Consider the following 12,026-nt stretch of genomic DNA (forward strand, 5'->3'; position numbering starts at 1 on the left):
GGAACAAAATAAGCTCAAATTGAAATATCAGAAATAAGCAAAAAATATCCAGCTAAAATCATAAATATTTGACTAATAAATACTTCTCCTGGAAAAAAGAATACATTAAAAAACCAAACTTTTCCATACAGAACTTCAGAATATCTTGAAAATGTAAAGCTTAGAAATGATGGAAGCTGGAAGAACAGTTGCAGGACATTAAACAATGACTTTCCCATTGTGGAAAATACCATTTTTTATATTATTTACTGATTTTCTTCTTTGTTTTTGGGGGTTTTTCCTTTTTCTTCTTTTAGGCATTTTCTTCTTGTGGATGGTGGAGGACTTTATTTATATTCCTATGAAGGCAGATTGATTTCCTCTCCAAAGTACCCAGGCATGAGGACAGACATTTTAAATGCCCTGACAGTGTCCCTGAGCAATGACACCCTGGCAGTGAAGGACAAGGCTGATGAGAAGGGTAAATCCTGCTTTAGTTAGCACAAAAATACAGATATTTACTATAAAAATGAATTCAAGTTATGGGTCTTGCTTAAAATTCATGAAAAAACTTCAAGAGAATGGTTTGGCTCTGAATTTCTGGTTGATCCATGGAATACTTACAGAAAATAATTGAATAAGTTTTAACTCCCTGATGGGATTTTTCAATTTTCTCTCTTTCTAAACATTCCCAGTGATGAAAATGTTGGTGAAGGTTGAGTCAATCTGATAATGGAAATGTGGATTTATTTAATTTATGGATTTATGTAAATTATGGATTTAATTATTATATGGATTTATCACAATTTGCTGTCATTTCTGGAAAGCCCCATTTGAGACAGGAAATGAAAAATAGGGATAGGAAGTAAAAATTCAGTTTTTTCTAAGATTATTTTTCACCACCATGTGAAAATCTCTGGTAAAACTCACATGGAATATTTTATCCGCTTGCACTAAATTACACTCAGAAAAGAATGGAATCACTGGAAAAATCCATTAAGAACTTCTGCTTTTATTAATAAAGTATATCATTATTTTTCTTCAGTTATCTACATCTTTGAAGCTTTATCTGGGAAGCCACTGGGTGATGGAAAACCTCTGACCCACAAGGTAAAGTGAAGGCTTTAATGTCTTTATTTCCCCCAGAAATTAAGAATCACTAATGGTTTTCCTCAATAATGGCACTAAAAACACATTAAAGGATTTAAAATCTTAATAGAAAGGAGCTTTTCAGCTGACTCTTAATGCTTTGTGTTGTCTTCAGAATTGTTTTAATCTTCGTGAAATTCAGTTTATAAAATCACAGAATTGTGGAATGGGTTGGGTTGGAAAGGACTTTAAAATAATCTTAATTTTAACCCCATGGAATGATTTATTCCCCAAAGAAATCACGCACAAAATGTTTTTCCAACCCAGTTTATCCAAGAATTTTGCTGCCTTGTTTTTAGGAAAAAAATCAATTTGAATGTCCAAATATAAAATCTCTGAAATAAAAATCAGAGATTCTCTTTTATCTTTCCAGACAGAGATTGTGGAGATTGCTTTGGACCAGAAAGGACTGACAAGTGAGAGAAAAATAGCTTTTATTGATAAGAACAGAGATCTTTTCATCACCTCAGTGAAAAGGTTTGGGAAAGAGCAGAAAATTGTCAAAATAGGTGAGAAAAATTCAAATTGGTCTTTGGGAAGATGCTGGGAGGGAAATAAATTTGTATTTAATGCAAGAGACAAGATTTTGCTTAATTAATAGTAAAATTTAATTTGGAAAAAAAAAACTTTGGCTTTTATATGATAGAGGTAGAAACAATTTCAGTAAATTTTATCTAAATTCTATTGATTTTTCTATCATTTCCATCCAAAGCAGCTTTTAAAATGCTACAAATTTGGGGTTAAAACCTTAAAAAAGCAACAAAAAATGCTGAATAACCACCCTGTTATAATTCCCTTTATTTTGAAGTTTCTCCTGGAAATGTCTTCTGTATTTCTTTATTTATTTTTTCATTTATTATCATTATTTGTTGTCTGTAAATGAAGGGACAATGGTGCAGAGCTTGGCCTGGAATGACAGCTGCAACATCCTCTGTGGGATTCAGGATTCCAGGTTCACAGTCTGGTATTATCCCAACACTGTCTACGTGGATAAAGACCTTCTCCCAAAAACCCTCTATGAAAAAGATGCCAGGTAAGAAATCCTTTTTAATCCAAATATGATTTATTTTAACTATTCCCCTCCTTTCTTAACAAATTGTACTCGGGAGAAGTAAAAGCTGGCCTTGCAGCTTGGAAAATTCTCCTGTTTCTTGCTTGGGAAATGAAGAAAAAGGGGTTTATAAGGAAAATTATAAAGTTTGGGGTTGAAACAATGATGCAGGGTTGGAAAGCAGAGCAGTATCTTGAAGTAAAAGCAAAATTTGATTTTTTTCTCAGAAAATTTTACCTCAGGTTTTGTAAAAAAACCCAGAAAAGATTTATTCTCATGACATCGGCTGTTAGAAGTAGCAAAATACCAAGTCACAAATAATCGATCTTAAATCATTTTCCTATAAAAACACCTAAATATTAACTTTTTCTCTTTTCTGTGAGCAGTGAGTTCAGCAAGAGCCCTCAGATCGTGAGTTTTGTGGGGAACCAGGTGACCATCAGGAGGGCAGACGGGTCCCTGGTGCACCTGCACATCTCCCCGTACCCCGCCATCCTCCACGGCCACGTCAGCTCCTCCCGCTGGCAGGACGGCCTCAGGCTCTGCAGGTTTGTCAAGGTACGCCTCATTTTTGGCAAGATTCTCAACCATTTTCATGGTTTTGTGTGTTCTTCAGTAATAATCTCTCCATATCCAATGGTACAGGTAATTTCCTGCCAGCTGCTCCCGCTGGCAGGACGGCCTCAGGCTCTGCAGGGTTGTCAAGGGACGCCTCATTTTTGGCAAGATTCTCAACCATTTTCATGGTTTTGTGTGTTCTTCAGTAGTGATCTCTCCATATCAAATGGTACAGCTCATTTCCAGCCAGTTTCTCCCACTGGCAGGATGGCCTCAGGCTCTGCAGGTTTATCAAGGTACAATACCAACCTGGTTTTTGGCAATATTCACAACCATTTTCATGGTTTTGGGTGTTCCTCAGTAGTGATCTCTCCATATCAAATGGTACAGCTCATTTCCAGCCTGCTTTGTCACTCTTTTTGTCACTCGTGGAAAATGAGGTGGTTTCCTTAATTCCATGATGTCATAATTCCTTAAGTTCCATGATAAATAATAATTCTTGTTTTTAGCCACACCAGAATCCAGCTGGACTGAACACAGGTGCTCACAGAACTCAGTTCTAAACTTAAGGTTTTTTAAAGTTTTTAAACTTAAGGTCTGGGCCTTAATATAACCTTAGACCTATAAAACCTTAAACCTTTAAGGTCTGGGCCTTAATGTAACCAATGAAAAGTGACATTTCCACAATTACTTGTTAATTTCCATATTTTATTTCACTTCTTTTTATTTTTTTCCCTTTCCATTGCTTTCTTTTGTATTTATTTAGACAACAGCAACAGATGAGGTGAGTTGTGGTAGTTTATAAAACAACAAAATCCCTTCAAACCTTCCTCCCCATTTATTCCTAGAAAAGTTTAGTACCTTGAATGTGTATTTCAGATATTTGTGTAACCAATTATTAAATTAGTGCACATCCAGATGTTTTGGGTTGCATAAGTAGAATTAATTGTAACAGAATCTGTATTTGCAGTGTCCCCATCACCTGATTTAAGCATCCAGGTCAGGATATTTTGATTCTGGCAGTCCAGGTAGAAGGAAGAAAGTATTTCCAATCAGGAATAACAAAATGAGTCATTTTTTGAGGAGGAAAAAAGCAGCAAGAAACAACTTGGAACCATAAAAAAAAATTCATCTCCTGAATCATTTCAGGCTGAGCTTTCAGCATTTTATCACCTGATTTTCTAAATAAAAGGGAAGTGGGAACAGAATGTGACAAAGATTTTAGGAGCATTTGATTCTCTGAACAATCTTAATTTTCCCAAATTCTGGGCTTCCTGCAGGAGGGTTTTTCCTGATGGAAAAGTCACTTGGGAAATAAGGGAATGTGTTTAGAACACCCTCAGTGCAGCTGCTCATTGTGATTTCAATCAAGAGTGATCCTTCTAAAACCTTCACAGTGCAAAGTCCTTATTTCCAGATTTGTTATTTAACACACTCAACAAAATTCTCCTTCATTCCTGGACCAGCAAGTCCAAAATTACATTTTTCCTGTCTGAATAGAGTTTTAGATGTTGTAGCTTAAACTATATTAAAATATGGTTTATTAGTGTGTCTTTGTCATAATGCTGTCACTTGAAAATCCATCAAAATATCATTTAGGATCTTCCTAAATTCTGAGCTCAAGGAGTTTCCTCAAGGTTGTATAAAATACCCCAAAAAACCCTCACAGAAACAGTAGAAGTAGTAATAATAATAATAATAATAATAATAATAACAATAATAATAGAGTTTTAAAGTAATATATACAAATATAAATATAGAAAAATAAAGTCTATAAATGTATACATTTGTTTATAAATTTATGAATAAAATATAAATATATAAAGTTATATAAAATAATAATAAAATGCTGTAATATTGTTATTATTACCATGAAGTTTTTCTAATTCCTAGTTCTGAAAAATAATTAACCATTTCCTAATAAGAGACTTCAGAGCACAGTGGCATAAATGACACACAGAGAATTGTAATATTACACATAATTTTTAGGCCTTGTGCAGTTGCTTTGAGGAGTCATTTGCAGCATGGTAATGAACATTTGGAGGTTTCCAAGTTGTTTTTATTTTGGATTTCAGGACCAGACCCTGTGGGCTTGTTTGGCTGCCATGGCAGTGGCCAACAAGGACATGAGCACAGCTGAGATTGCCTATGCAGCCATCGGCGAGGTAAGCAGATGGAATTCGATGCCAGTGAAGCCCTTGCAGAGGCAGGCTGCTGAGTGACTGTCCTTGTGTCCCCTCGTGAGCAGATTGACAAGGTGCAGTACATCAATTCCATCAAGGAGCTGCCCTCCAAGGAGTCCAGGCTGGCTCACATGCTGCTCTTCAGTGGCAACTGCCAGGAGGCTGAAACCCTCCTGCTGCAGGCTGGCCTGGTTTACCAAGCCATCCAAATCAACATTAACCTTTACAACTGGGAAAGGTAGGAGTTGTTTGCCATTACAATACGTTTTCCTAATTATTTCCATCAGTTGTTTTATTGCTGACTCATTTTTTATCTTTTGATCACCCACGACTTCAAAAAAAGCTAATTAGATCATAGCCAAAAAAAACCCCAGCATTTTTGTATTTAGAAAATACAAATATTTGGTGATAAAAGCCCAAAATATTCCTGGAAACATTTTGAAATAACATTTTGCTTTCTCATCACTGCTAGCACAGAGGAGCCTTCAGTGATGGCCCAGACTGGCTGTGGAATTTGGGCTGCTTGGAAATGTCTTGCTGCTAAAAATAAAATTGTGGCTACCCAGACTCCCAGCATTGTGTAGGTGGAGAAAATATGAATTAAGGCTGAGAAAACAAAGGAGGAATTTCTCATTTAAACAAAACCCCCACGTTTTCTGACAAAATCCTCTGAGTTGTTTACTCCTAATTTCTCTGCTGTTCTATTGTTATATTCAGGCAAAAGGTTGATTTTCCCCCACAAATCTGTAATTTTGTTTTGTTATGAAGCTGTGTCAGGGGAGGTTTGAGCTGGATATTAGGAAAAGAATATTCTTTTATTCTGTCATCTAAAAACTCTCTGTAGATCAAATATCAGTGCTCTTAAGCCATTGGGAAGAAACCAAGGGTGAGTAATGAATTAAATTAATCCAGTGTCTGACCTTTTCCACCTACACAATAAATATTCTATAGAATATATCATGAATGTGTATTATGAGTGTTCAGAACCTATTTCTGACTAGAAAAAAGTTATTAAACATTATTATTTTGGTGCTAAACTCTGAAATATTCTGCATTTCCTTGAAATAAAAAGCCTCCTGGGCTCAAATTAATGATGTGATGAGGTTGTCGGTGGGAATAACTGTTGAGTTTTTTCCATCACTGGCTACTTTGAACCTCCTGGTGCTGATGTGGGGTTGGATTTGGGATCTCTGCCCTCAGCCTCAGGGTTTCTGGGTGATTGTGGTGGTGCCAGAGCATTTCCCCAGCCCTTTGCTGCTCTCTTGCAGAGCCCTGGAGCTGGCAGTGAAGCACAGGACGCACGTGGACACGGTCCTGGCTTACAGACAGAAATTCTTGGAGGATTTTGGGAAAAAAGAAACCAACCAAAGGTTTTTGCAGTATGCAGAAGGGGTAAGTGTCCCTCAGGGTTGTCCCTGCTGGAGGGTGGGGTGGGTTTGCAGCTCTGGTCTCCTTCTGGGGTTCAAAAGTGAACAGAAATGTGGAAATTTTACAGGTTTTGGCCTAATACTGGACCCAGGAATAGCTGGGCATGGCTTTCATTTGAAGATTCACAATATATATATTTAATACCTGGTAAGGATCACACAAGTGAAGGCACAGTTGTTTTCTATAATCAGGGAGTTGAACTTCACCATGGCTCAACGAGGCTCTCAAATATTTCCAGCATTTTTTCTGGCCTTTTATGGATAGAAACAGTAACAAACTTTGAAGGAATCTGGATATTTATGAACCTCAAACCATTCTGATTTAAAATACGATCAACAATTCAATATTCATTTATTGGAAACCCTCTGCATCCCCAGGAAATCAATTTATTAGTGTTTCACACATCCTGAGGGCTGAGGGCACATCCTGAAATTCAGCAGCTGGATCTTGCATTCCACTGGAATATTTCCACACAGGAGAGCCACAATTCCCTCCTGTCTTTCCTGCTTTTCCCCTCCTTGTTCCTCAGCATTCTGAGGGAGAAACGATCCCAAAAAACCTTTCCTTTGTGTGGAATCCCTTTATCCCCTGCAGCTGAAGGCTCAGGGAACGCCTGGGCTGGGAATTCACATCCTTCCATGGGCACTTGGAAGAAAGCTGGATTTCTAATGGAAGGCATTAGCTTTTAGCACTTTAAGGAGTCTCATTTCCTAAACAAAATCATCCCCTAATGAACCATTCCACAGTAATTTACCTGGAAAATAAAGCACAGATTCCAGGCATTTTTATCCTGCAGCATTTCCAGCTCTGTGTGTTCTGTAAAACTCCTTACAGAGCAAAAATCACAGAAATTCCCTCATGCTTCTGATGGATATTGGAGATAATCCTGATTTTCTAAAAATCCTGGAGGAAGCTGTAGATTCCATCAGGATTCCCAAGGAATTCCACCTTGGCAGTGACAAGGTGTGAGCAGGATGATTTTTCAGCTTGCTCAGTCTTGAAATTTAGAGATTTTGAAGCTTCCTAAAATTTGATTTGGAAATTTGGAGATTTTCTTGAAATTTGAATTTCTCACTCGGGAGGTTTCTGGAGGGAAAAAGTCCTTTTCCACATCCAGGTGCTGGAGGTCTCTGCTGGATCTGTGAATAGGAGGGATCCACATAATGTGAATTTTAAGCTGTAATTAAATTTTGCATGGAACCTGTCAGACTCATAAAGCAGAATCAGAAAGAAATTGAAAAGAAAAGCAAGATTTTGTGCTGCTGTTCCTTCTCAGGGGTAAAAAAAGGTCTCAGTTTCCCTCTCACAACCTAAAACCTCTTCAGGCTTAAATAAGGAGTTTTTCCCTCTCTTTTCTGCAGGCAGGCAGGATCTAAAATTGTGCTTATTTTACATATCAGGATCTCAATACTTACACATATCCTGAGAATCCTGGGCCCAGTCAATGCCTCCAGAACTGAGGTTTTATTGTTATATTTTCACCTGAGAATGGGGGTGTTTAATTGTTTAATTTCACTTTCCCTCTTAGAGAATCTCCCCTGTTATTCCATTGCCTAATTCCAGAGGAAAATTCCCTGTGCAGCCCTTGAAATTCTTCTCCCATCCCACCTTTGCCAGTGTTAATTCTCCAGCAATAAACTGAGCTGCACAATGACAGTTTTGGACGTGTTTTTATGGCCATCAAATGCACCATGATCCATTTTTGTATCCTTATCAAGCATTTTTTGGGGAAGAAACAACTTTTCTGCCCCCATTTGTGCTGGGGTGTTGTGCTGTGGGTATTGCCTGGGGTTTCACTGACACAAACACAGGCAGAAAATGCCAATTCTCTGCAGCTGGAGAAATGCCAGGGTTAAAACTGAACCATTTATTGATGCACAAGGGCAGTTTGAAGCAGGAATCTGATTGCTGGTGGAGCAGATAACTGGTTTAATATCCTATCAGCTCTTGGAGGAGACATCACTCCTCAATTAATGATGCAGGGCTGAATTTTCAGTAACAGGACACTGATGTCATGCTATTGAATTAGAAGCAGGTTATTTTTGTTTTATTGGTTTTATTTCCAGACACAATGAGATTTATTAAAATAGCTCAGCCTTGGTTTGTTTTAAAGGTGAAGCTCAGTTAGAGCTCAGCTGTGCCTTCAGATCTTCCATGAGTTTGGGTGCCCAACACCTGATAATTGTATTTTTAAATGGAATAACTGACCTGGCTCTCTCTGATGTTGAGCTCTGTGTGTTTCATTTTTCTCTTCTTGCAGCTGGAAGTGGATTGGAATAAAATCAAAGCCAAAATCGAGATGGAAATTGCTAAAGAGAGGGAACGAGCAGCAGCCAGTGCTGCAGGGAGGAGCAGTGTGACTGTGCAGCAGTAATTCACATTGTGAGCACCTTCAAAGTGCTGCTTCAAGATTTGGTACTGCTTTGTTGTAAAAAAAAGCCACAGCAAACGTTTTGTGGGTCACAGGAGTGGGAATTTCTGTGGATTTGAATCCTTGGGTGACACACAGGATTAATTATTTCCTTTCATTTTCAGCTGGGTTTATGTTCTGGTGCCAGTGCTGACTACATGAACGAGAAAAAAGGGAATTAACAGTTCCTCTCTCAGTGATTTTAAATTTTCATTGCCATTAATATTCTTTAACCTGGGTTGCTTCTGCTGAAATCACAATTTAAGCACCAAGTTTGCAACCTCAGGGACCTCTCCAGACTTGTTTCAATTGCCCTAAAACAAACTGAGCAAACTGGAAATGCTGAAAATGCAAAAAAAAAAGGAGCCTGAGCCTCTCAAGTACAAATATTTCCCTCACAGTTGTGGGAATACATATTTGTTAGTGAGTTCTTTAATAAATGATTTCAGATAATTTCAGCAACTCAGGTTTGTCACTGAGCAAAACATTCAGCAGTAAAAGAATTTTTTTTGTTCAAAATACTTTGGAATCTACTTTCAGGGTTATTGGAAGTAACAAACAGCATTTGTAGCATTTGATGTGTAAAATTGACAAGAATATTTAAAATAAGAGAATATTTCATGTCTTTTTTCTGCCCAAAGCACTTGATTTGTAAATATTTTTTTTAATTTCTGTTATTTCATCGAGATACATTTCTCTTTGTTTCACACCCACAGCTGGCTGCATTCTCTTCATGTTATAAATATATTACCAGTTTATTCATCACTGACAAGGTTTATTATGTATCTTTCAAATGTTACCAGCAAAATGTTAAATATCTGTACATACAGCAAATTTGTAAATCATTGTGTGACCCTTTCTTGCACAGTTCATCAATTTCTTAATAAAACCAAATCAAAGTGGAGGTTTTTAAGGTGTTATTTTTTAAGGTATCATTTTTAAGGTATCTGAGAGCTGCTGCATGTGGGAATCTCCACTGAGTGCTAAAAAAAGAATATTTGGGGTGTTTTAATTACATTTGGAGGGGATGGGAGAGGTGTTTAATTCCATTTTTTGTCACACACATGTCCAGTCCTGAGCATCCTGGTGTTAAAGAGAAAACAAAGCAAAACATTTTGGAAAAGCACTTTTATTGCCAGGTTCTAAATACAGTTGTGACCCTGGGTATGAAATCTGAATTTCAGGATATTCTCAGGAGAAAATGTTCCTCCATGGCTTTTCTGGCATTGTGGCAGGGATTTTAGGGATTGTAATTCCAAGGGAAGTGCCAATCCATCCATGCCAGGGGAATTTGGAGCTGAATTTTCTGGGGTTTCCAGAGTTTGGCATTGTATTTTTACCTGTTTTCAGTTATTTCAGTATTAAGTAAAAATAAATAGCAGAAGGATACAGATGTTTCAGGTACATCTTGGTTACATTATTGCCCAGAATAAGAAATTATTTTAAAACCCTCTTTTAAAAAGAAATACCTCTTATTTAATTATTCACTACTTTATTTAAACCATCATAAACCAATCTAAGAAGCAGAGAATAATTAACATGATTAAAATTGAGTTGTTTAGGTGCTGCTGTGATGGATCAATAATCAAAAAAATCCAAATTTTGCCATTGCAGGGTGGGAGTTGAGTTCATTCACTTCATTTATCCTTGGCCACAGTAAATCCTCTCTGATTACAAAAAGGGAGGATGAAAAATGCATCTTTAGGTGAAAAATAAATCCTCAAGTAAGGCAAAAGTAAAATTTCAGGTGGGTGTTTAAAATCTACTGCATGTTTGTAATAGTCCAGAGGGAAAATTAAAAATAGCTTTTGTTTTCTGGTTTTTAAGGCAATAAAACTTTGAGATCTGGATTTGTCTGTGGGATTTTACCCTTTGGGACTGGAGCAGGAGGAAGGTTTGAATCATCTGACATGAAAATTTGATTTTACAGATTATGTGGAACTATTTCCTGCAGAAAAACTGTTGATTGCTGCCTGCTTCACTTCAGAATAGTCACAATTATAAATGAGCAACTATGGAAAAGCTTGAAGCTTTCTAAAAATTAATTCTGAAATTTTAATAGGTATTTATAGAAATATCAAGTTTGTATCACCTACAGCTGGGGGGGAGGTTGGAGAAAAGCAATTTACTATTTTTATATAATAGATAAGGTTTTAAATTGGTTTTTACATTTTTTAATTAAACATTTTAAGACCTCCATTTCTTTATTTTGATGATAACAGAGATGAGATTTTACTCTGCAGGGGATGGGGAAGAGCCATGGAGAAAAAAGGTTTTTATGAACTGATCACATGTGAGAATCTCTGTTTCCTAAGTTTATTTTTATTGATCTGAATCAATCACAGGTTGCCTTGTGCTATAAAATTTCCAATACTGGATTTTAACCTTTTTAATTTTAGTTCAGGTGCCTTTGCCCTCCTGTAAAAGTTTGGGGAAACAGGATGGGCTGGTACCTTCAGGGACAGAGAGGGATGAGTCTGCACAGAGCTTGGCTGTACAAAACAATAAAATATTCCATTATTTCTGGGTTTTCATGAAGGGTCTGCAAGAATTCTTTTACTTTATGTAAAGAAATGACTGTGCTAGTTGGAGCCCTGCAGTTCTGAAAATCTAATTTGTATTTTAAATAAATAGGTTTATTTATGCAGGTTTAGCTTTGCCATTAGAGACACCTGGAAAAGAGGGAAGGGAAGGGAAGGGAAGGGAAGGGAAGGGAAGGGAAGGGAAGGGAAGGGAAGGGAAGGGAAGGAAAGGAAAGGAAAGGAAAGGAAAGGAAAGGAAAGGAAAGGAAAGGAAAGGAAAGGAAAGGAAAGGAAAGGAAAGGAAAGGAAAGGAAAGGGAAAAGGAAAGGGAAAAGGAAAGGGAAAAGGAAAGGGAAAAGGAAAGGGAAAAGGAAAGGGAAAAGGAAAGGGAAAAGTGCTCGTGGCTGCTGCTCCTGCACTGAGCACATCCTCAGCTCTGAGTGCTAAAGTCAGGCTAGGACAGAAAAATAAAAGGCATTTAATGCAAGCTTTGGGCACCGAGCAGTTCATGTCAGAGAGCCGGGCTGAGCTGGGCTGGTGCTGCAGGAAGCATTCAGGGTCATGGAGGAGCTGTGGCAGCAGCTGTGACATTCGTTTCCCTGGGAGCTGTGACATTCATTTCCCTTGGGGCAGGAGGGCTCCCAGCTCCCCGCAGTGAGCAGGAGGTGCTGATATTTCATTTGCAGCTTTTGGAGGGGTTCCCTCCTTCCCCTTGTGCCCCGGCCAGGGGCACAGCCTGGTCCTGC

The 12,026-nt window shown here is 37.8% G+C and overlaps 1 protein-coding gene across 1 annotated transcript in view; it reads left to right on the forward strand.

The window, feature by feature from the left end:
- Nucleotides 1–9,662, forward strand: part of IFT80 (intraflagellar transport 80) — a 26,279-nt gene extending 16,617 nt beyond the window's left edge. Inside the window, exons 12-20 of the mRNA XM_005419052.2 lie at nt 297–460; nt 1,025–1,089; nt 1,502–1,637; nt 2,014–2,161; nt 2,566–2,737; nt 4,813–4,902; nt 4,986–5,158; nt 6,189–6,312; nt 8,609–9,662. Coding sequence (XP_005419109.1) covers nt 297–460; nt 1,025–1,089; nt 1,502–1,637; nt 2,014–2,161; nt 2,566–2,737; nt 4,813–4,902; nt 4,986–5,158; nt 6,189–6,312; nt 8,609–8,722 — 1,186 coding nt within the window. The 3' untranslated portion in view covers nt 8,723–9,662. The remainder of the gene's footprint in view (nt 1–296; nt 461–1,024; nt 1,090–1,501; nt 1,638–2,013; nt 2,162–2,565; nt 2,738–4,812; nt 4,903–4,985; nt 5,159–6,188; nt 6,313–8,608) is intronic.
- The last annotated feature ends 2,364 nt before the right edge of the window (nt 9,663–12,026 follow it).

This window comes from Geospiza fortis, unplaced genomic scaffold (genome assembly GCF_000277835.1).
Source record: "Geospiza fortis unplaced genomic scaffold, GeoFor_1.0 scaffold172, whole genome shotgun sequence".
Taxonomy (NCBI): Eukaryota; Metazoa; Chordata; class Aves; order Passeriformes; family Thraupidae; genus Geospiza; species Geospiza fortis.